The sequence below is a fragment of the Rissa tridactyla genome, chromosome 3 (genome assembly GCF_028500815.1).
Source record: "Rissa tridactyla isolate bRisTri1 chromosome 3, bRisTri1.patW.cur.20221130, whole genome shotgun sequence".
In the NCBI taxonomy this organism is placed as follows: Eukaryota; Metazoa; Chordata; class Aves; order Charadriiformes; family Laridae; genus Rissa; species Rissa tridactyla.
The window spans coordinates 78,668,759-78,693,410 of NC_071468.1; the positions used below are offsets into that span (position 1 = coordinate 78,668,759).

The 24,652-nt window shown below is 41.4% G+C and overlaps 1 protein-coding gene across 2 annotated transcripts in view; it reads left to right on the forward strand.

The window, feature by feature from the left end:
* Positions 1–2,619: 2,619 nt before the first annotated feature.
* The window catches only part of PREP (prolyl endopeptidase), a 96,008-nt gene continuing 73,975 nt past the window's right edge, over positions 2,620–24,652 (forward strand). Inside the window, exons 1-6 of one of the 2 annotated variants that reach the window (XM_054194061.1) lie at positions 2,620–2,848; positions 4,148–4,222; positions 10,981–11,114; positions 14,091–14,221; positions 17,411–17,620; positions 18,730–18,851. In XM_054194061.1, coding sequence (XP_054050036.1) covers positions 2,642–2,848; positions 4,148–4,222; positions 10,981–11,114; positions 14,091–14,221; positions 17,411–17,620; positions 18,730–18,851 — 879 coding nt within the window. In that variant the 5' untranslated portion in view covers positions 2,620–2,641. Of the gene's footprint in view, positions 2,849–4,147; positions 4,223–10,106; positions 10,129–10,980; positions 11,115–14,090; positions 14,222–17,410; positions 17,621–18,729; positions 18,852–24,652 lie in introns of those variants that run through there. The other variant, XM_054194062.1, reaches the window with a different exon arrangement.

The following is a 24,652-nucleotide window of genomic DNA, read 5'->3' on the forward strand; positions in this document are numbered from 1 at the left end:
TAGGCCCAAGAAAACGCAAAATTTTAATAAAATTTTCTTGTTGCTACAACACTAAGTAATTAAGATAGGCTTCAAATTTTCAGTTACAGTACAGTCCTAACACTAAGCACTTTTAACTTTGTGTTAAACAACCATACTGAAAAAGGGAGAAGATTGCTACACCTTTCATAAAAAGTATTTCTGTTAACAGCCTGCACGCTGCACTCCCTTTCATTTGTACGGAGGCTGCATGGTCCCTGGTAAGAAAAACATGTTTTGGGCAGTGTTTTAGACACGATGTAATCTGTATTAACTGCTTTTCTGATAAGAAAAGTTCAGACAGCTTAGATTTGTTTCTTTTGCTGTTGTGCACATGTGATCCTTGCCTCCCCCCCCATCCCCGCCCCCCGCCATCCTCCTAAAGAAACAAAGGAGAAATTTACAGTGAAGAGAAAATTCACTTTCTGTCCCTGTTGCTCACCTTTGAAAGAAAATTACTGCTTGTAAAATATAGGCCCAAAGATCTTATCTTGGACAACCATGTACTTGGGTTTCTTTGTATATTCCCGCCTTCTCTGTATCCAGGATGAATTGGAAGGTATTGTAATGGATAATTACTGTGATTACTGGATGCTTGCCAGCCCATTCAGGAATTACAGTTCCCTGGATTGACAAGGTTGCCGAAGCCTGAAAAAATACGCGCGCCTGCAACCGTGGCGTGCAGTCAGGCTGCCCTCTCCCGGCAGATCACATCTCTTCGTAAAGCACATCGGCTCCAAACTTCCAGTACCCTTCAGCTTGGCTGCCTTTACAGCGGGAACCTGATCTGTGGAGAGGCTGCAGAAATGCCCAGGAAATATCTAGATGTACAGCTGCTCAGTCAAAGCTGCTTCCAAGTCTGACCGAGCTGCTAAACGTTCAGAAATTCTGCATAAATGTAAAATACATTCACCCCGGGCAACATCTTCAGGCTGAAAAAGAAGACATCTTCTTCCAGCAAACTGCAGCTCTGAATGAGAGGCAAGGCCTCTGCTGTGTATGAGATGAATTTGCAGTTGAGACTACTCCAAAGTCTCAGACATACAGTGCACATACAGCATGTTTGTGTAGCACAAAGCCACGTCAAATGCTTTACAGACATATTGAGCTGATTCTCCATATGATACCAATTCAGGTACACATGTACTTCTGTCCGGGAAGCTCTAGACAGAAATGTGGCAGCCTTTGCCTGCCAGTATTTACCTGAGCAAGTTGCTCAGATAATTAGCAAGCTTTTATCAGCATCGAGCATGTCAAGGCATTGCCATTAACCACCTTGCTGGTTCCAAGTTCTTGAATGCTGTAACAAAAGGTGTAGTGGGCAGCTGTGCTCCAGCCTTGCAAAGGGAGATTAATAGAGAAACAAGGTGAGAAGGAAAAATGACCAAAAGAGAAAGGACGAGAGACAAGAGGCTGTGTGGGTGTTGTTTAGCATGTAAATGAAGCTGAAGAACGCAGTTATGTCACTTAGTAACAGTGATCATTATGGGGTTGGCCTATTTCCTCATATGCATACAAGCCTCAACCTCCCCACAGGATGCCCAATTAGAAATGGCAACTCTTTTCATTAAGCATAAGCAATCAAGGCACATTTCTGAGCTGGTAACTATAAATGTTTGATGCCATTTCTGAAATGTTTTAGATCATTGTCATTCCAGGTGGTTACTTTATTTGCACCTGTGAACCCTCTTCGGGCTGATCAAACCTTTAAACACCGCTGTATGCAGGCTTCCTTATCTCCAGCTGGTGCCACACACCAGATGTACACACTGATTTACCTTGTATAAGCAGTGGTGACGTCCTCCCCAGGCTTGTGACAACGTGATGAGGGCTGCCGGTGGCAACGCTGAAGCAACAACCGCGTGGAAGAAAAGCAGTTCATCCACGTTGCTAGCCAAAGGACAACCCGTCCTCTGCACAGTGCCAGGATTTTCGTGATACAGGGGCCTACTGGGTCACTACCTGGAAGGAAAAATGGTTGTAAGATTTTCTGACCCAGACAACCCTATTGTAAAATAAAGGCCTGGCCTCACTCTAAAATAAAGCCTGAAGTCACCCACCTGAAACACCTCCAGTGGGTGCACTTTCATCCAACCCGGCTGTGCGGGTGGGGCGGGACTGGAGCCTGTGAGGCCGGCAGTGAGGGGGAAGAGTGCCAGCCAGGTGGGCCGGTGCACTGGAATGGCTGACCTCACCGGGCCTCATCGGCCAACATGGCCTTCGCTTTTCGGGTGTAGGGCAGCCTCCGGCAGCTTGTGGAGAGGCGTGTTTGACGGAAATTGCACTAAAGGTCTGGGTGGGCCCGGCCCCGACCCACGCAACAGCAGCTGTTTTCCAGTCAGGGCTGAGGGGAGCTCGGGCCGGAGCTCCTCCCCACACCCCGTGGGCGGGGGAGTCGAGAGGGGAAAAAAAATAATAATAAAACCCCACGATTTTTTTTTCTTTTAATGTTTTCCAATAAGACCCCTCCGCCGGAGGAGGGTGCGCCAAGAGGGGCGAGCGGAGCCGCCGGCCCGCCTCACCCGTCCCGTCCAGCCGGCGCCTGTGCCGGCGGCTCCCGGCAGGGGGCGCGGTGGGGCTGGTCCCGCCGCCGCCGGGCCGCTCTTGACTGTGGGCGGGTCGTATGGCGGCGCCGCTCCGCCTGGGCCGCGCCGCACGCCTGCTGCTGGTTGCCGCTACGGCCCCGGCCCCAGCTCCAGCCTTGCGGTTGCCTCTGCGTCTCGCTTCATCATCCTCCTCCTCCTTTTCTTCTTCTTCTTCCCGCCGCTCTCCACCGACGCCCGGCATGCAGGCCTTCCAGTACCCCGAGGTGTACCGCGACGAGACCGCTGTGAGTACGGCCCTCGCCGGGAGCGGCCCCGCCGGCGTGTGGCGGCCGCCGGGCCCCGCCGTGGCGGCGGCGGCGGCCTCTCTCGCCACGCTCTCGGTGCTGCGGGGGTGGTGGTGTGTGTGTTAGCGCTTTCTCGGGTTTCGGGGCTTTGTTTGGCTTCAGCCGTTAAAAGTGCAACGTTCTCCGTTTAAAGGTTGTGAACGTCCCGTGGGCCGCGGCGCGTGCTGGGGGCTTGTTAGAAGCCGGGTTTTTGGCCGTTGTGTCTGTGGGGGGGCCAGCACCGAGGGCCGGGGCCGGGCTGCTGCCGCCCGGCTGAGGCGGGGGGCCGCCGCGGGGAGCGGGTCTCGCCGCCGGGCCGGGCTGGGAGTGCGAAGCCCGGAGCTGCCGGTACTGCGGCGGGAAATGCAGGCCTCCACCGGGCTGGGGCGGCACAGGGGAACAAGCAGTCTTATTTTTTTGTGGCAGCACATCTGTGAGATCGGCTGTTTCCTTGCCTTCCAACCCGAACTCGGTAGGCAAGGGTTGCAGCGTAAGTTTGGCTGAAACGGGTGCGGTTTGCTTCTCCTTCCGCAAAGGACTGCACTTTAGGCGCCAGCCCAGGAGTTATTTACAGAACTAACATCGCTTTTAAACCAAAACGTTTGCCGACCTGAGCCAACACTGGAAAAAGTAAAGTATTTGCTTTTATAGTAAAATGAAAGGCTGAACTACGCAACTCCTAACAGCAGGTAGTCTTATTTTGCGTACCGGAGGAAGGAAGCAGATAAATTCAACCACGTGCGTTAGTCTTTTGTGTGTTTGTTGTTTTTTTGGTTTTTTTTTTTTTTTTTTTTTTAAATTTATATATGTACTATAAGCATGTGTTTGTGAGCAGCAATAGTAGGGAGGGCTAAACCAGAGACGGTTGTGTAGCCAAAAATTACATTTTGGGTGCGTCCAGTAATTGGGTTTTGTGATTTGACTTGAACACCTGGGTTTGGGGTTGTTTGCTTTTTGGGGGGTATTGTTTGTTGTTTGTGGGTTTTCTTATTATTATTTTACTAATCCGTTTTGTGGAAGGAATTTATGTTCATGTTCTGCATTTCTCTGGTGCTTTGTGTTTTTTCTGAGGGCAGCTCTGCTGCCTTGGTGCCATCACCAAAGAATGGTAATATTAGCAACTCACCTGGGAGCAAGGTGCTGCTTTTCTCTTTCTTTGCTTTTTAGCACTGATAACTATCATTCTTTAATAAATAGAGTTTGCTTGTGTGCATCTCTCTCTTTTTTTTTTTAATAAAGTATTTTCTTCTATAAATTCAGGTGTTGGATTACCATGGGTGTAAAATAAGCGACCCGTACTGCTGGCTTGAAGATCCCGATAGTGAACAGACAAAGGTAACCTTTCTTTGTACAGGAATGGCTGTTCTGACATGGTTCTGTTTTATAGACTAGGTGCATGGGTGCCCTGTTTTTGAAGGACCTGCCAATACTTTTTGAATACTTACATAGTGAGTGTAGGTGTAGTTCACATGATATCTTATGGCGCCAGCAGCAATGCTGTTATTTTGTACCTTTGTGTTACTGGGGGGAAGACCAGAAAACTTAGTATAACTTAGATCACAGAATTTGGAAAACTAAGGCCTTGTTTATTTTGCACACATTTTTCCTGGAGAATTTGAATGCTCAAGGAGGTGGTGTCACACTGAAGAGAAACACTCTGATTTTGGAGCACTGTATCTGTTGTCCTAAGTACATCTGAAATTGCCATAATAAAACAGTTAAGGGTAGAAAGAAAACTCATTTGGCTTGCTTTCTTTGTACAGTGACAAAGTGAGTGAATGCATCTTTGGGGGGGGGGGAAGACCCTTTTTTTTAAAAAAAAAAAACCAAACATTTTCCTCCTGAGGTTAGCCTTTGTTATTGGCTCTTGTTACAGATTGCAGATGTTGCAGGGTTTTCAGCCTGCAGTGTGGTATAACTAGACTGTTCTGCTGGAACCAGTCTCTTGCTGAGAGAGAATCCTGAAAAATAACGAAGTATGACTTGTGAGCTGCTTCCTCTGATATTCATGGCATAGGGAGTTGTGGGGGTGATGGCCAGAAAGTGGTAGGTGGCAGTGTGGAGGGGGGTTCCTCTGTAATGGATAATAACTTTGTGATAACTGTAATTCCAGATCTAAAACAGTGGTGTCTATGTAGACACCAGATTGTGTGACTGTGTCAGAAAAACGATGGAGGGCAGGGTCTCCATTTAAAAATAATCTTGCAGGGTGGCTTTCCATTCCTGAGATTCCTTCAAGGTTCTCTCATGTATGTGCCTATATAATACATCTTGATGAGCTAGAGGATGGTTGAATAGAACTTACTGTAATTGTCAAGAGCAAGATAAAACATGTACAGTTAGGATCCCATTCTCTAATTACAAATCTATGGGCATGTATAAAGGTACATGTGGATTAAAAAGGTTCATTTCAGATCAGGTTTTAATGAAAAACTCTGCCATGGGTGTTAACATTGAAAATTAGATATTTAGTAAATTGGGAGTATTTTTTTTTTCTTGATTCTGGCATCCTTAAGAAACGGTACACATAGGATAGTTTTGTGCCAAATTCAGAGGGATATATGCGTGGGGAGATACGGTTATGTCTTTCTTTTATAGAGGCCTTACAAATACCTATTAAAGTGGTTTTAAGGATCCTGTGGAAGAGCGGGGATTGAGGAAAATGCCAGGACTTGACCTTTTTGTTTCCCTGTGTTGAATGTTCTTGCCACATACTGTGAACAGGTTGGGTAAGAGCAATTGAAGGTGGGTGAATTTCATTCTCCAGAGGTTGTAGGCAAAATCAGGAATGTGGAATTAAAACATCCTCATAAAAATGCAGCAGCCCAGACACAAGATGTCACATTGGTGTAATGAAAATGCTGTTCAGTCTTGCCTACACTCTAAAAAACGCATGCCTTGGCAGAATTTTGCAGTGCAGTAGTAGTATGATGCAAAGAGTGTAGAGAGTTCCTGTGCATGTAAGTATGTGAGTATGCCATCTTTTTCCAAAGTTCCAGGGGTTACTGAACAAAGGGAATTAAAAATATTTTGCGGTTCTACCTGTTTCATAGAAGAGGTCAGAAAAAATTGGTCTTGAAGTGCTAAACTCCTTTCATCTGCTTTATCATTCAGTTTTTTGCTCTGCAGCAGAGGTTGCTGATGGCTGCTCTTTCTTGCTAGCTTTTCTTAATAGTTTTATCTCCAAGTTCTTGAGATAGTGTGCAGGACTCACGCAGAATAGCCATTCTGCACCAACTAGATCAAAGAATAACCAGACAGTGGTATAGAGGCGATTGAATGACTGTGCATGCTTCAGCGAGAATTTGGAGCGTGCTTTGTAGACTTTTCAAGCGTTCAAGTCACTGATCTTGAGACCTGTGTCCTTCCCATTCTTCCTCCAAGTTGCTCGCTCTCTATGTACTCCTTAATATCCCAAACCTCCATTTGTTTTGGGGAAAAAGTAAAAATATCCCATGTGCATCTCCAACAACAGGCTACCTTTAATTTTCTACGTATTAAGTACAGAACTAGAAGAATTCCTTGGGCACCCATGCTCATCTGAAGTGTAAGAGCCACTCTTCAGTTCCTGTTTACAACATGCTTAATCTAGGTCACCCCAAGGCCACATGATAGTTGAATCTAAGATGGTTCAAGAATGAAATCTTTCCTTTTCTAGCAGCCCATAGCCTAGTTTTAATTAGGTGAAAGTCAAATAGGTCTAGAAATTTTTCAGTTGGTTCACCAAGATGATCTTATTCCATATGCAGTGTATATATCTGCTGTAAAAAGGAGGTTATTGAAATCTGCAGGTGACTGAGCAGGACTGTTTCTTGTCAGATGTGCAGTCTTAGAGATGATTAAGCCCATCATCAAGCCCCATCCTCAGTCTCTCATGGAAAAGCAGTTGTTCAAGAAGTGTGCACTTCCATGTTCATGATCTATGTGCTTTACTATATGACTTTTTTCCCTGTGTGTGCTTGGAGAAGTCGTGCACAGCTATAAGCAAACGAAACTCCCTTCTCCAGGTACAAAAGTAAAAACTGAGCCTCTGGTCAGATGGGGAAGTTCCTACCTCATTTTGGAGAGAGAAAGTGCAGAAGCTGGGTCCCTGCTCTGCTACTGTTTGGCTGTTGACCTTTAAGACAGACTGAGGAAGCATCCCTGGCATAATTGAAATGTGCTACACCAGTGAAATGCTTCTGGTGATGACATAGGCCACAACTGCAAAACCACACTTCTACTGGCGTCATGGGCTTGGCATGGTTGGACTCCTCAGCTTCTTGGTTTGTTTTTACACCTTGTGGGAAATAAGCTCTTTTTTAGACTACAGGAAAGGCTTTTGCTACTGTAAGTCAGTCAGTATGTCAGTCATACGCGGTACCTTAACTCACTGGGAGTGCAGGCAGTAACGTGTAGCTTGTTGCAGACATGAGTGATGGACAAGGGATGAAAGACCAGGGATCATTTACGATACGCAGTTGAGTTGTGGTGTTAGGAATAGATGTATGTTTGGATTAAGGCTAGAACTGAAACTCTCAACTGCAATTAAGTGGATTTGTAGTTATAATAGATCAGTGTTTCATTCACATGTTTTGATAAATTTCCAATTGCACTTTGAATTTTTCTTTGATAAATATTAAGGTAAATGTTAAGAGGTAAGCCACCAGTTGTCTGCTCAGTTTTATTTTGTAATACTTAAAAATAATTAAAAAAAGCATGTGCCCTCTTACAGGAGTTGCACTGAACTACATTTTACTGAGAAGATATGTATGAAGATTTTGGGGGTAGCTATTAAACAAACTGTAAATACTTTACAGATTAATAACAAAGACTGGTAATGTTGAAACCATTTCTGTCCTAGGACTTCTTGGAAAGTATACTGTGAGTGGAAATCATTATCTTGAGAGAATAGCTTAGCGGCATGTAGAAAGCTGCTGTAACAAAGCATGGTTAAAAAATGTTGTGGCATGTGTGTTTTAGGTGAAACTTAGTTATACTTTTTTTTTTTTTAAATAGCAATTGGCCTGCTCAAATAATGGTCAGACACTTCAGCCTCAAGTAGAACGTCTCTAGTCTTAGTATAACACTTTAGAAATTCTTTTGCTTTTCAAATTACTGTATTTTTCTGAGATACCCATAAGCATGTGCCTTACTTGGGCCCTTATTCTATCTTTTCTTCTGCTAGCAAATTCTGGTCTGGTTCAAGGCTTATGATAGATTGTCACATGTACATTTCTACAGGTAAAATAAGAATCTTTCTTTATAGTCTCATCAAGACGTACAGAGTGGCATCTGTTCAGCTCAGTGTGGCGGATGGAGTTGTTTACCATGAGAGTTTCTGTTGACATCTGTTCCTGTACTTTACCTAGAGCAATATTTCAATTATTTATTGCTTTTTGAACATGAGTGCAACCTTGTGCTCAAAAGTTTAAGAACAGAGAGTTTCCAAACTGGACTGGATTCTTCTCGGTGGAACTCTTTCAAAAACCTGTAATTCCTACCTGCTTTTTCAGATAGCAGATAGGCATTCCCTTTTACAAATAGTCTTGGAATTTTTGGTGCATACTAAGTGGAAACGGGAAAGATATATTAAGTTCCCGCAAAAGCAAAATATTAGTGATTCAGCTGTGAGTGCAAGTTAGTATGTAAGCATCCTCTTGTGCAACTAATGCTTGTAAATAAAACTTTGTGTCTCCTCTTTGAATACCAGTAATGAAAGCAGATGTGGTAAGATGTGACTGCGCCGTTAAAAGTGAGTAATGCACAGTTCTAGTATACCCTCACTGCAACGTTACCATTTTGGCTGTGTTATTGATAGCTAAAACAAAGACGCGTGACAGTTTCTGTCCACTAAATGCAACTGAAAAGTGCTTTTGCCCATATAATACAATGGATTGTTTTATACATGTTTTTATAAGACATCTTTTCTCTGAAAATGTCACAGCACTTTGAGTAGTTAGTTTATTTGCATAGCATGTGCTGTCTAGATTTTTCTGTATGTGGTCTTTGAAATTCATGTATTTCCATTTAGAGAAAACAAAATTCAGATACACATAATTCTTGGGAAGATTTGATTTAAATTCTTTTCATCATTTGATGAGGGGGAACGATTATAGCGGTATGATGTGAAGGCTGCGTGGCATTTTGACTTGCCACTGGGATGTGCTGTGCTGCTGTGCTGGATGTTAAAGCTATCTGTGCCAGTATGATTCTCAAAGGGGGAACAGAAGCAAAAAATGGCCTTCCCTTGGCAATGCCTTCACCTCTTTCCCTTTTTTCATGGGATTGTTTCATGACTATGTATTCTTGGTGGTACATAGAGTCTAAAATTTTGAGTAAAGGTCCAGAAGTCGTCATTGTTAGCCTTCTGTATCTGTTCCTTTTTGGTGCTGTAGTGCTTGCTTTCTTGTGTCATCTTTGAGTGGTGACTTGTGTGTAACCAGCCCATGTGTTCTTAAACTAGTATGTTTCAGGACTTAGCGAAGTGTTCTTAGAGCATTACTAATTTTGCACTCAGATGTTTAAAGCTTATCAGTTTCTGCATGGTTTGTTAGGCATGAACAAATATTTCTTAAGTGGAGACTGACCATAATTAATGCTTTTTCTCCTTTACCTTTTGGCCTGACAAGTCTCTGAAAACACATTTTGGCAGGTAATGCAGCTCTTGGCTATGCACTGCTGTGTCAGCGACGCAAATGGGAGAGAGTGTGTGTCTCTACTTGCCCCATGTGCTCACTTCTCACCATGTGAAATGTCTGTAAAATGCTGCTGAAAGAGTTTTATGTTCTATTCTTTCCTCTTTTTCTGCTGAAGAATTAATAAATGAGTAAACATTGATAGCACTTGGTAAATGTGTGCCAGGTACTCTGTACAGCATCTGACTTTTCTGAAGAATTGTGAACAAGTTGCAAAATAGGGATTGTAGCCCTGCTTTTCCTGTGCATTGTGCCGTGTGGTGAAGTGTAGATGTTACCATGAGTCAATCTGTTTGCTGTGTGACAGATTCTGGACAGGTAGAAACAATAGCCTCTTTCAAAGCAACTGGGAAAGAGACCTGTGCAAGCAAGAGATGAGTGGACAGAGTTTCAAGCTGGAGGCGAGAGACTGGGGTCCGAGAGTGATACTGCAGCCATCGCTGCCGCATCTGGCTGTGAATTATGGCCACATACACTGTGTCCTGTCCGTCCTACTCCGTGTTAGAGACAGAAGAGCCTGCATGTCTGCTTTTTAGCAGCTGTGATTCATCTTAAGATGCTTAGGTATTAATTTTATGTTAATGTACTGTGCTATAAATAGGGATGGTGAAACACCAACAGAGCACCATTTTTTCCACGCATGCCGTGGCAGCGGCAGCCTCTGACAAACAGCTGGAGTGGTAATGGTTTTGGCCACTGTCCTTAAGTGTTTGTGACTGGGAGGTGGAGTGTTTTAAAGAAAACAGACTCCTCAAAGTTCTCTTCTCAGAGATTAGGTATTCTTGCCCTTTGTAACTAAGAACTGATCTGTGGACAGTTCTTTGTCCTTTCCAAGAAATACTGTCTGGGACTAATCCTGTGTGTTATGTTAATAGGATGAACAGATGGTGCACATGACGTTTTGTATCATCTTCCAGCCCTTCGCAGCGCCTGAAATGATAGTGCTGTCTGTGGGCAAAAGGGACTCTGTTCTTTATCCATTTCCTAATTTATTTATCATAGAGTACTGGAGTATCATGTAGGGAAGAAAGGGAAGATGGTATTTCCTAGGTATGTACTGTAAGTTAGCTTTTCTATGCCATTTAAGCAAGTATAAGGAGAGTTTTTAAAAGCATGAGGTTTGGGTTGTTTTTTTTTTAAGGGGAATGGCAGGAATCTGACTTGTCTTTGGCCAAACGGCAGGTTATCCCAACGTGTGCCCTGGAGAGACTTTATTCAAGAGATAATGTCAGTTTTTCTACAGTATTGTGGCATAATGCAAATAAGTATGTAAGACTCTTCAGGTGTGACACTACACAACCTGTATAGGGGGAAAGATGTTTGTGATGCATTGCTTCAGAAAATAGTGCTTCCTTTAGGAAATATGCATTCCTGATTGAGTTCATGTCTTTTTTGGGGGGTATTGTTTTCTTTCAGGCATTTGTGGAGGCCCAGAACAAGCTTACAGTACCCTTTCTCGAGCAGTGTCCAGTCAGAGGATTATTCAAAGAACGAATGACTGAACTCTACGATTATCCTAAGTACAGTTGCCACTTCAAGAAAGGAAAAAGGTATGTGTGGAATGCTGTTGTAGGTTGTGATGAATGTGAAGCAGGTCAAAAGCAACTACTAGTTAGGAAAATGAATTATAAATTATATTTGCATTTACTCCTTTATAGCTGGGAAGTAGGAAGGGTAAGCCAATGTTAATATGTATGGTTACATGATGCAGAGCACAAGGTGCTTGACTGTTTCCAGTTCCCATTCACATTATCTTCTTGTTCTTTTGTCTTTTCTTTTTGTAGGAAAAACTGTGAGTTTATCGAAACTCAGACAACTTTTGCAGAATAACTGTTGTAAAAGTAAAATTTTGAGAACATTCTTTCAGGCTTGGTCACTGTCAGTGTAGTTAAAGGCACCTCAGCCTGAAAATAGCACAAGTCTCTCCTGCATGTTGTTCTAAGTATTTGCTAAAATACTGCTCCTATGTTGGTTATACTTTGAGCACCTGGTAGGATTTTTGTTTAGTCATAGTCAGTGAAAAGCAGTGGGAATTCCCATGTGAAAAATGGTTCCTGTATATGCAGGGGATTGGGGAAAAATTATTTGGTGGACTTAAAGCAACTGATGCAAAAAGATATGTCTTCTAAGAAATAAAGAAATCCTGCTGTATGCTAATACCTAGCCTACTAGTATCCCTGTTTTAATTCTGTGGCTAGTAAAGAGGTGGTGCTTCTGTAGCTTACCCAATGTCTGGAGACTGCAGCTGCTACTCACTTCTATGTGACCTCTTTCAGAAATACAATCAATCCCCTAGAAAAAGGGAGTGAAGGGATGAAACTGCTGGTTAACTTAGTAACATCTAAAGATTAGTTTAGTAGTTGAAAAAGAGGTAGTGCAAACAACCACCCATTTTTAATCATGGGAAACGCAAATAGTCGTCTTCGGTATTTTCAATTTGTTTGGTCCTTATTGAGCAGGCACCCAGATATACCAGATATGTTTTTCACTGTCATCCACAGGAAAGAACAGAAGATGTCTCATTGCCTTAAGATTTCTGCACAGATATTGAGGGACATCTGCTACTCTTTAGTTATCTGTCTTGTGCTGTGAGGAGGGTGTGGATACTTGTTACTAAGAGGGGGAAAGTCTGTACTATGTGGGTTTTTGCAGAAGTATATTGTTGGGTGTGAACCCAAGCTGATGCTGATGTTGTCACTGATGTGGTACAGCACGTCATTGTATAGAGGCATGATGTTTAAGCCCAGAAGTAGTGGAGCTGTTTAGGATAGTGCTGCATCTGGGGAAATAAGACTTGTTGAGCAATTCAGGCAAAGCTTATTGGTTTGTATGTGATTCAGCTGTGCTGAATCTTATTCTGGAGCAGGCCTGGTCAGTGACTGCTCCGGATTCTCTGGTCCATTCTCCCTGTGCAGTGTATACTTGCCTGGTTGTGGTTATTTTCAATGCTGGTAAGGCTTGATGTTGCAGAAGTGCTTGTAGCACTCAGTCTCCACTAGAGATAAAAAGACTTGATTTGATGCAGCTGACTGTTCTCCAGGAAGAATATTTAAAGCTTAATGTGCTTTAAGTTATGACACTTTACTTTGATTTTTGATAGATGTCTTTTTAGTTTTTTCTGAGTGTTAACACTATTCCTTGGCATGTGCAGAACTTAAATCACAGTGGTTTAAAAATCATACCCCTCCCCCCCCATTTATTATGGCATTTGAGGAGAGCAGGAGGGCTCTACGAAGTAACACTTAGTAAAGAATGTGGGGTGCGGAAGCTCTTCTATTTGAAGAACTATCTAAACTTCCCATGACACTTAGAAATTCTTCAATTTCATTACTCCAGTTTTCTGCCGAAGAATAGCTGCTAAAGGACAGTGTCTGAAGAGCTGTTCTGTAGAATCTGCAGAAAGGAAGAGTGCCCAGGGAGGTGGTCTGCCACATTATTTGACCTTTGCTTCCCAGTTTATTGCCCAGCATTGCAGAGGTGAAATTGGCTAGAAAATGCATAGTCAAACGGAAAATTACAAATTTTTTTCTCCTGTTCCTTTGAATCGTTCGATTTTTGTCACTTACTGAATATTATCACAGTTTTTGAACATATTGCTACTTCAGATTGTTAGCCAGACCTTTGTGAGTATAGTTCGCTGTTCTGGGTTTACCAGGTTCCCATGCTTGTGTCCAAGTACTGGACAGCCTTAGGGAATATATGAACTTATGTTTAGGTTGAACATTACCCCATTAATTCCCCTGCCCCTCCAGGTGAAGCTGCTGTTTGATTTTTATAAGTCACGGGTTTGTGTAGTAAAACTTAGAAGTCCTGTGAAGGCTTATGAATTGCATAGAACAGAGTTATTAATTTCTTTGAGCTCTGTAGTGTCTTACGATGTGAAGAGTATCCCTTGCTAATGAGAATTCTGTAACTCCGTGTTCCTACATTTTCAAAACACACACAGTTTTAGGGACATTGTGAAATACAGTTGAACCTATTTCAGTTCTGTTTCATTTGAACATCTGTCTACCACCCGATACAGATTAAAAGCAGCTATGTGAATGACAAAGCTTGGAACATAAAGGATGAGAACCTGTGCCGATACTTGTAACAGAAAAATGCTAAGGCTGCCAGAGCTGTTTAACATAGACAGTTATGTAGAGTTTATAGTATACTTAGCTTTGCTTGAAATGCGCTGTGGCAAATGAAGCTTTTAGGTTTAAGAGATGTTTTGGATGCATTCTACAGTCTCTTCATTAAAATTTATATGATAGTGGGATGAGATTCCTCTCATTTCAGAGGCCTGGAAGTTTGTATCTGGGCTTGCTATGTATTAAGGGGGAGAGAATGGCACCTACAGAGGATAGTTAAGTCCCTGATGGCCACAGAGGAAGCCATGATTCCTACTCTAATGTGAAGCTTGTGTTTCCCTTACGTGTTTGTCTTTTATTCACTTCATGGCAGTCTCATACACGTTCTTTTTGCTTGTCTAACTGCAAATCTGAGTTCTTCCTACTTGTTTTTCCCTCTTGTGTGTGTTTTAGGTATTTTCACTTCTACAATACAGGACTGCAGAACCAGCGAGTTTTATATGTACAAGACTCCTTGGATGCTGATGCCAAAGTTTTTCTTGATCCAAATAAGCTTTCTGATGATGGCACCGTGGCTTTACGAGGTTAGTGAGACAGTAGTTCCTGCTCAATAAGTCTGGGTTTTCAGCAGAAGTTTAGAAGTGGTTTCCACTTTTCACCAGTAAAAGTATGGCTAGAGTGGCTTGTTTTAATCAAAGTCACAATAGCCATATGTGGATTTATATAGTGTTTCAGAAGAACACTTCTGAATCTACATTGTATTCACAATTAACTTGGTTCAGTTTCTCAGCATCTTTTTTCACAGCTCTGTAACAGGTTTCCACTGAAACATGAAGAGATCTTGAGGCTGTCCATAGCAACGAAAAAAAGTTTATGTATTTATATTCACTAATTATCTTAAAATTTTATTTTGCATCTTTAACACAAGCCAGCAAGTTAGAGACTGTGAAGAACATAGTTTTAACTTTTATGAGAAGCACAAAATTACTTCTGTTCACTAGGGCTTTAACTTGTGTTAGCTGTCCATTTTCCCACTCCATGTTGGCTTATTGTAGAAGTAAGACTCTTGGACCTCTAAGTCCTTTAACTCTGTTCAAGGCCAGTTAATAAAAACAGAGGACAGAATTAGTGGATGCTTCTTTAAATGTGACCTAGTCGAAAAGAATCGCTATGGCTTTTTTTAGTGAGAAGTCCTGCCTTAAACCGTGGATAAAAGCGATTTGGTTCATATAACCTCTCTGTATTTCTAAAAAACTTATGACAAAGTCTCTTTCCAAATGCACTTACAAAAACAGCAGCCATGGAACAAGAGGGGAAACACCTGATGTTGATAATTAGTTTAAAGGCAGGGACAGGAAATCACCAGTAGCATTCTGTGTGGGACTATGCTAGGACTTGCACTGCACAGTGTGTTCAGTACATTAGAAAAAGGAGTGAGCATTGAGGTAGCAGAGTTTGGTGACAGTACAAAGTTATTCCAGGTAAAGGCTGAAGAATGGCTGAAGAGCTGCAGGAAGACCTTGTTGATAGTGAGTGGGCAATAATTTAATGGATAAAAGTCTCTGTGCAGGTAAATTAAGTGATGCACAGGGGACAAACACTCCTAACCTCATTTGTAGAGGAATGGATGGAATGGTCTCTGAGCTAACCATGACCACTTGGGAGCAATTCTTAGGCTGTAATAGATAGTTCCAAGAAAACATCAGCGTGGTTCTTGGTAGCAGCCAAACAAGCACATTGAATATCTGAAACGATTAAGAAGAAAATAGAGAACTAAACAGAAAAACACCATTACATTACCAACCCAGGGGTTTATACAGTAGCATTGAATACTAAATATAGTTCCAGTACCCTCAGCTCAAAAGGGTCTCTGAAATATAGTTCAGAGGAGGGCAGTAGGAACAATGAGGGTTATGGAGCAAATGTCAGAAACAATTGAGTGTGCCCAGATCAATCAGCTTGGAAAATGGACAATTTAGCAGGGGTATAATAAAGGTCTACAGAATCATTTGTGGCATGCAGTCGCATGGAGAGAGCGAATAGGGGTTGGTTAGTCATCATTTTTTCTATTACAAGAATGAGGGGATATCAAATGAAGGCAGTGGGAGTTGAGTCCAAAGCAAACAAAAGAAGGTGATGGTTCATCCGTTAAGAAGTAGATTTGTAGAACCCCTTACCAGTGGATGTTGGTGGTGAAAAAAACTTACTGTTCAAAGGCGAGCTGGACGAGATTAAGGAGGAGGGAGGCATTGAAGATTATTAATGAACTACTTAATGGAAAAGAAGTCTCCTAAGCTAAAAATGGTCAGAGGTTGTAAGAATACTTGAAGGAACTGTTACATGTGCTTGTATTGTTCTTCTCCCTGTTGGCATCTTGTTGTGATTACTCCTGAGGACAGCTAGATGTAATCTTGTTCTGAATCAGAATGGCCACTCTTATGTTCTTATTGGGGAGACTATGTTAGGGTAGCATAGTGGTGCCTCTCACAGAATCACAGAATGGTAGGGGTTGGAAGGGACCTCTGGAGATCATCTAGTCTAACCCCCCTGCCAGAGCAGGGTCACCTAGAGCAGGTTGCACAGGAACGCGTCCAGGCAGGTTTTGAATGGGTCCAGAGATGGAGACTCCACCACCTCTCTGGGCAGCCTGTGCCAGTGCTCTGCCACCCTCAGAGTAAAGAAACTCCTTGTCCTGCTTAGGTGGAACTTCCTATGCTCAAGTTTGTGCCCGTTACCTCTTGTCTGATCACTGGGCACCACTGAAAAGAGCCTGGCCCCATCCTCCTGACACCCACCCTTTAAGTATTTATAAGTGTTGATAAGGTCCCCCCTCAGCCGTCTTTTTTCCAGACTGAAGAGACCCAAATCCCTCAGTCTTTCCTCATAAGAGAGATGTTCCAGTCCCCTAATCATCTTGGTAGTCCTTACCAAACCTGCAATTTCTACGAAATGCGACTTTTTTGTGTGTTTTTTTTCAGTAATTACTTTCAGGCCTATGATAATTCAGTCTATTCCTTGAGTTGACTTGCAAGAGTGAAATTGATCCTTATCAACTATGATGGAAGCTCTTCTGAATTTTTTTCAGAAGCATGTTTTCCTCACAGTTTGGGTAGAGTGACATAAATATCCAAGGTCTTAGCTGAGAGTGCTGGTGACTGATCCATTTGCATGATAGTGGGAAATTTTTCCTGTTACTTCAGTTTTCATGGCTTTGCAGGATCTAGTTTCAGTGACTCCAATGTTGAAATGGTGCTTGCTTTATTTCAGGATGCATTACTTGCATCTCAGTTTCTGTTGACTTCTTTGGTACTCTTTCTTTCTTAAAATCTCACTTTTAAGTTCTCTACCTGTGTGCATTGTCAGTCTCCACCTCTTCCCTCCAAACTTAGGGAAGTAGAAGAATTATTACTCAATTCATAATTCAGATGTTGAGCATAAGCAATGTTACTGAACATACTTCCTGAGTATACGTGCCTAAACTCAGATCTGTGAACTACTTGAGAAATCCACAGAGACTGGAGAAGTGCCGTGAATCCCAAATGATAGCAGGTGTTGTTGCTTGCACTGTCTTTTAGAAAATAAACCCTCTTCTCAGTGTTTAGCGAACATGGTTTTTCTAACTGCTTTCACAATTTCACCTCTCTTTTGGTGGGGCTTGACTAGTGTGTAGTAGATAATAAAAATCTGCATGGACAAATAACAAACACTGCTTTTGAAAATATTGATTCCTTGTGCTGGTTCTTACTTCATCTTGTTTGATTCCAATGTCCTAGGTTATGCATTCAGTGAAGATGGTGAATACTTTGCGTATGGCCTGAGTTCTAGTGGCTCTGATTGGGTTACTATCAAGTTTATGAAAGTAGAAGGTCCTGAAGATCTTCCAGATACACTGGAGAGAGTTAAATTCAGTTGCATGGCATGGACCCATGATGGAAAAGGCATGTTCTATAACTGCTATCCAAAACAGGATGGGAAAAGTGATGGTAAGTATAGCTGTACTAATTGCATGCTATGTGGAAGCAAAACAAGTAATTAGCTCTATTAGTTTATACTGAAATAACTAGCTATATTAGTTTATACAAACAGATACCAGATTATGTCTTGTATGATCAAAACCTATACTCAGTGTGAGTATCCTCATGTCCGCGTGTCCCTGTCTTTCTCTTAAAGGTTTGTTGCTCCTTTTCCTTATTTCTGCAATGATTTACTTAGCTTTCATACAGGGTGTTATTGGGTGAAATTTGGTGTCTGGTGACAGCTTACTTAGATCTCTTCCGCTTATGCATTTGTGTGGGCGTAGGTGAACTGGCTTGGGAGGCTGACCTGATGGATAGCAATCTGGGGCATATGTTTTTTGTTATTCAACCAGATTAATTCATCTGTGGTTCACAGCACAGCAACACAAAATGTTTATGCTAGCAAAACACAAGGAACAGCACACAAAGTGGAATAAATTGCTCAGGAGCGTCAGTAGGGAAGGAATTGAGCAGCTCTCAGTATAAGGCAGTGCCACTGAGAAGTTTCTTCTGGAGCTGTGCTCTTTGTTAAACCTTGGAAGGAGCCTGAATTTTGCCTCTGTATTTGCTTTTGCAGCCTGTCATTTTGCCAGACTTGCAAGTTAGATACCCACCTTGTGTTTTTTACTTTTAAACATGTTGGCAGTTCAGAAGCTGAAGTTTGGAAAATGTTGCAAGAAGAAAATTTTTTAAAAAATAAAAATCAAGTGGCACCTCATGCAGTCCTTTAAAATACTTTTTTTTTTTTTTTTCAGCAAATGGAAGTATGAAGGTTTCTAGGAATGATAATTAGCAATAAATCTCCCCTTAGTTGTCTGGGGTGAAACAGGAGTAAAAACATCATTAGAGGGTAGCAGGGATTGTTGCTTTTCTTTGCTTGCTTAGTATTTCTAGGAAGCAAAGCTTGAAAAGATAAATCTTCACATTTGAAGAATGTATTATTGACAATAAAAGAAAACGGTGAATTATTCTTCTCCCTTACATGCAAAGGGATACAGAAGTTTCTAAGGGTTTTAGTTAGTTGTTGTTGGATTTCTTTGAGATCTTAATTGGTTTAAATATCTGCATTTCACTAGGTACTGAGACCTCCACTAATCTGCACCAAAAACTGCATTATCATATATTAGGAACTAACCAGTCAGAAGATATCCTATGTGCTGAATTTCCCGATGAACCAAAATGGATGGGTGGAGCTGAGGTATGGTAAATATGGTAAACACCCTGAAGCTTGCCATCGTTATGTTCAGTTTTTCAGATTCTAACAACTGGTAGTAGGTATAAAGTGGAAAACATTTTGTTAAAAGAATGCTTTTTATTAGTGTTGCAGAGTTGACCATTGAACTAAGAATCATTGTTTAGGAATCACTGAAAGTAAGACTGTTTGCTTTGCTTTAAATCAGTCTTCAAGCCATAATGACACAATCACGTACCCTTTTTCTTCATTGAGGCCATTCTGCCTGATAAACATTCCAGGGCAGAGAAGGCTCATTTGATGGACAACGTGTCACTGTTCTTGTTTCTTCTTAGTTTTGAGCCCCAGCCTTCACTTCCTGTTGAAAAAGCTTATTCCGATAATCAGCATGTCTGGATATTCCCTGCCATGTATATATTTTGTTTATATTTATTTTCATGATGTCTTTCCTGAACATAAAATATGTCCATTCTATTTGAAGAATGGAGACATACAGGTTAAAATCTGTTAATGCTGTGTGCACAGTTGGAGACTCTTAAGTTTCCCTGCAACAAGTTTTATCAGAACAAGTATGGCCTGAACTGTGTTATTGGAGATGGAACAATTGACTGCCAGAATTGCTTTTCTTAAGTTTATTTTGTTGAACAACTACAACTATACTGTGCAAAGTCCCAGTGAACCAAAATGATAGGTAACCATGTTCTGTTCGTCCTTACATGAATGGTTCCGAAGACCCTGAGTTTTGTAATTAATGTGTGTTTTATTTTTCACATTCGATTTAACAGTGCTTGATTGAGTGCATTGTTCTAAGTGCTGTTGGAATGTAGCGGTGGTTGTTCTATCAGGGAACTGATGTTTTTCCAGCAGATAAAAACCTGTTGTAATTCTTTGTACTTTCCTATCTATGTGTTTGATCGGTACATCTTGTTTCTATAGAGAGTCTCTTTTGGTCTGACACTTCTGATAAATACGAAATGTTTTTACCCTGATTTGGGGTATTCAGTTCCTAGAACTACTTTTCCCTGACAGTACCTCTTTTTAAAAATTTGATCATCAGTCCGTGTCACTTCTCAACATCTCGACCCATGAGAATGGTGGGGTTTTGTTTTCTGTGGGCTCCCAGAAAAGAAAGAATCTTTCAAAGAATTTGAACACTGAGATTCAAAATGAGACAGTGAGCGAGAATGTGAAGGGCTCCCCAGCAAAGTGACCACACTGAGCTTTCTTTGTACAAATCAAACTTATCTGTAGGTTCTGTGAATAAACAGAACCTTTTTTACATAATCTTATCTATTCATGAAACATACCTTTAACTGACCTGAATATCAGTGTAAACTTGCAAATAGGGCTTTGGAATTTTTTTTACTGTTCAAAAACTAGTCAGTTCTGTTGAGTTTAACTGGCAATAACACAGAATTTGAAAATTGTTATCCTTATTTTTCCCTAGTTCCGTAAATAAATGGGCTTTCTGTTGGTGACAGATGTCTTGTAGTGATGTATCCACTGATTCACATGAGTGATGCATGTTGTTATTATTGCTTTGCAGTGTCATGAGCTAAACTACGCATGTTGTTGTGAAGGCAAATTCATTTTCCATGAGGGAAGGTGGTTGCAATCTGATTCATTGGACTATACAACATTTTAGGGTAGTGAAAGTTTGCGGTCTCAGATGGTATTAAATCTTGTGGAAATGATACCTTCTGTATTAGGTGTAGAGGTACACTTGTTTTATAGGTAGCAAAACCTTCTTTGAGATAATAGCACACTAACAGACCCTTTTCTTATCTAAATTGAAGAAGCAGGGCTGGAGCGTTTTAAGATCAGAAATACAGAACCGAATATGAGGAGGACCAAGGAAGACAATTCATAGCTCGGTGCTTGTAGCGAGCAGCAAAAAGTTTGCCTGGCCAGGGTGCAGAGAAGCAGCCAGCCTGCGTCTCCTGGCTCTTCTATTGTGAAAGAAAAGTGCGAGGCAGCCTTAAGTGTAAAAGAAGTATCTTTTTTTTCTGATACCAAATGTCTTAGGTATTTTTTGTAATTAAAGAGAATACATAGCTCTTATAGTAAATGATCAAAAGGTCTTTGGGGTGGGAAGAGGGGACTGGTAGTGGTAACTCTTGCTGTAGAATAGGAAAGTAACAGAATGTAGCACAGCTACTAGCTCTGAAACCACAAGAATTGAAACAGCCCCGTAAGTATTGGGAAAGTGGGGAGGGTGGTGAATAGAGAAACACCTCACTGCTGTGAGTTCTTGTTTAATAAATTTATGTGTCTGCTTATGACTTTTTTCTTGACCTCCAGGAGGCATAAACTTCCTAAATGCCTAAATAACAAGAGATGTTGGTATTTAAGAAGAAATGCTATTTTAAGGAGGACTGGTAAAGCAGAGATCCACCTTGGTAAATAATCATGAGCTTATCTACGTGAAAGTACTTTAAAACAGCTGATACTCTGGGGTTGTGCTGTGAGCTCCAGCTCAGAGAGCTGTGTGGCTCTGTCATCCTGATACTAATGAAAAATGGTTTTTAATGATCAGGAAAAAAAATATTCTGCCATTAAAAAACCAAACCAAAACAATGCAGTTGCAAACTGTGGTTTCATCCTTGTGCAATAGGTCAAAAATCTTCTTTTCAGGCCATTCAAACAAGTGTTCTGGGCAATTTTTTTGAGTGTGTGTTTGAGAAAGTGGAAGACCACAAAATAATGGGGGGAAAATTAAAATATCTTTAGTAAAAATCAAATTGTATGGCTTATTAGCACTGTCCTGAGTATTCTTACTTGGTGCTAATGTGCTGCCACAGATTTTATAATGCAGCTTTGCACAACTCAGCGTTTTATGAAAGTTCCCTTTCATGCATTCCTGTCAGAGTAATAAACAAATGTTTTTAATTTACAGGGCCTTGCTGGGGCAAATAGGTAGAGAGATTTGGGTTCTCTGATGTTTTACACAAGCTCCACTGAAGATAGTTGGATTATGGTGTGAGTGGTCCAGTTTCAACTACCAAACCTTCCTCTACAGCTGGGGTAGAGCTTGAACTTCCATACTCAGGTTTAGAGCAGAATTTGCAGGTCTCACAGCCGATGGGTTGAGGGAGAGAAATAACTTGCAAGTGAAAAGCACTGGACACGGAGATCCCTCAGAGACTGCAAAAGTAATAATGTTGCCATGATACCTCAAAAAAATGAGTAATCTTGCGTGCACGGTAGGGAGTCAGTGTGGTGTGTATTTTCAGTGGAGAGAAGAAGCTAGGTCACTCTTTAGGATAAAAGAGGGTTATGTAAAATTTCGTCAGCTTAATACATTTACAAGACAACATGCAAGAAAATAGTTTCAGGGTTTGTTTTTTTTTTCCTCGTTACACATTCAACACCAGCCCCAAGTATGCTTGATTTAAACAAAATCTGTGGTGCTGAAAATGGCGCTGGCATAGAAATATAGATGCATTTCCAACTCCTCACTTGAATGGATTGCTTGTGAGGGGAAAAAAAAAATCTGTTTGTTGTTAGTCAGATATGTAAGTTTTGAAAAAGCGGCTATCTTTTCATTAGTGTAGAGAAAGCATATGTATTTCTGGTACAGATTCAAGGATGGTGGGGGAGAGCAGGGATGGAGTTTATTTGAATAACATCCCAGTAGAGGGCAGCCTGGTATGAAGATTTTTAAAACCTTGGCAATGTCCTAGCTACTCTCGGAAAAGAGGAGCTTCCCATGCTTCTCTGTTTAAATGGCATGTTCTTGCTTCCTCTCAGAGCTTCTCTCTCTCTCTTGCAGCCAGACTGCTATTCTCAAAGTTAAACAATACAGTATATAAGAGCCTTTCAGAGTCGGTAGTGTTAAAAGTCCCTACGGTACCAGCAGGAAAGTAAACAGGACAGAAAGGGAGGGGGTGAGGGAAACCCTCCCATCCCAATTCTGCCGGCAGTAAAACAAGTACAGTTTTTCATGTTGCTGACAAACACTGTGCACAGTCCCCGAACTGACAATTTTTATTTCTTTTTTTAATTTTTTATGTTTAAAGCTGTCAGTTAACGTCAGTGGTTCTCAGCCAGGGAGGCGATCTTGGAAATGAAATTCAGAGCACAGAGGAGTAAGCTGTGCCAGATGTTTGGCTATGGTGTGTTTTCGCTGCAGGAATGTGGAAGTGCAGCATCCACACGGGAAGTGAGCAGCATGAAGGGGAAGGGCTCAAAATGTTGTCAGTTTGTTCAAGTGAGATACGCTGCTGGATAAAATAGGGCTGTGGGAATTTTTCTAAAGCGTTACACTGTCTTTATCAAGGATTAATCTGGAATAGAAGCCTACTATGAATATCTTCCTACAGCCCTGGCAATAGGTCTGGAGAATTTTACTATTAAGAAACAAGCAGGCAATCTTTCTGGCTGCATGTGGGGCTATGGTAGATGGCAGTCTCTTACATAGCCAGGTTCCTGATGCTTTGGTGTTTTTATTGCACTCAAAAGCAAGCTGAAAGCCACAGGAAAAATTGCGTGTGTGATGTTTGTCATGTCAGAAGGCTACTAATTTTACTCTGTGTTAGATTCAGGAAAGAGAAAGCATGTGAATATGCATGTATGTATCACTGTGTTCCTCTCCTGAACAAGGTTATCTGGTGTCCTGTTGCAGTTGAAACAGTTGTAAGGACAATGATCTACAGTCAAAAACCCAGTTCTCTGGCTTTGGTAGGTCTCCTTCAACGCCAGGCTTAGCAGAGGCTCAAAAGGGATATAGTCAGAAATGCTTTTTACATTAGCACATTGTATCTGAAATACAAGAATAAAAACTTGCCTGGAATAAGGAAATTGAATCAATGCCCAAAGCAATTTTTCTAACCTGGGGAATGGGTGGAAAGAACTTATCAGCATGATGTTTACATTTAACCAGCCCATGTCCTGTATACAGTATGTCAGGCCTGCTCCTCAGAATGTACTAAGTGGTTTCTGTTGGACCTGATCCTGAAATTATGCATTCCTGTGATCACCCATCATTAGGGCTTCCAAAATCTAGTTGATTGAACCAGTATGATGCAAATAGAGATCAAAACAAAGCGTTTGCAGCCTTAGAGTACCAGCTTTAGGAGCCTTGGATTGTGCAGACATTCCCAAGAGGTTGCTTAGTGAAATGGAGTTCTTTCCCCAATCCTCAAATTCTCAAAAGACTGCTAGACCATAAAATGTGATAGGAGCTATATGCAAGCTTCAGTGACTTTCTGACACCGCTGCAAAGATAATGTCAGAACATAGCTTTATGTTGCTTTCATTAGAAAAAAATCCCACCCACCTCCCTTAAAAACAACAGCCTTTCACAGTTGTTTTTTCTAATGAAAAAAACTGTTTCCTATTCTAGGAAAGGAAATAGTTTTGCTTTTTCTAATAGATAATAAAAGTGGAATTTGAAAGACTGAGAGATTACAGTGGGGTTCTTGATTTTGTCATTGTGCAAGCAGAACTTTGTGGCACCAGGATCATGCCCACATCTATGATGTTAGAACACTTGAGGCTGTTCAGACAGCGTAATTGCTCTGTTACTAACCAAATGTTTCAGCAAATTCTATATGAACTTTTACTATTTTCTCGGTAGAAGGCATGTGCTTTATTTTTTTTGTGTTAAGTATTTTACTTTACTCGCCTGATAGGAAGCTTTAAAATATTGTAAATAAGGCAAGGCAGGTAATTTCTGCATCAATCTGAAATGTCTCTTGCACACAGATTCCTCTTAGTCAAGTCATATTCAGGTTCAGTGGTGTTATGCAAAACTCTTTGTGTGGCATTTACCTGAAGTTTAGGAAGTAACCGCTGTCATCAGTATG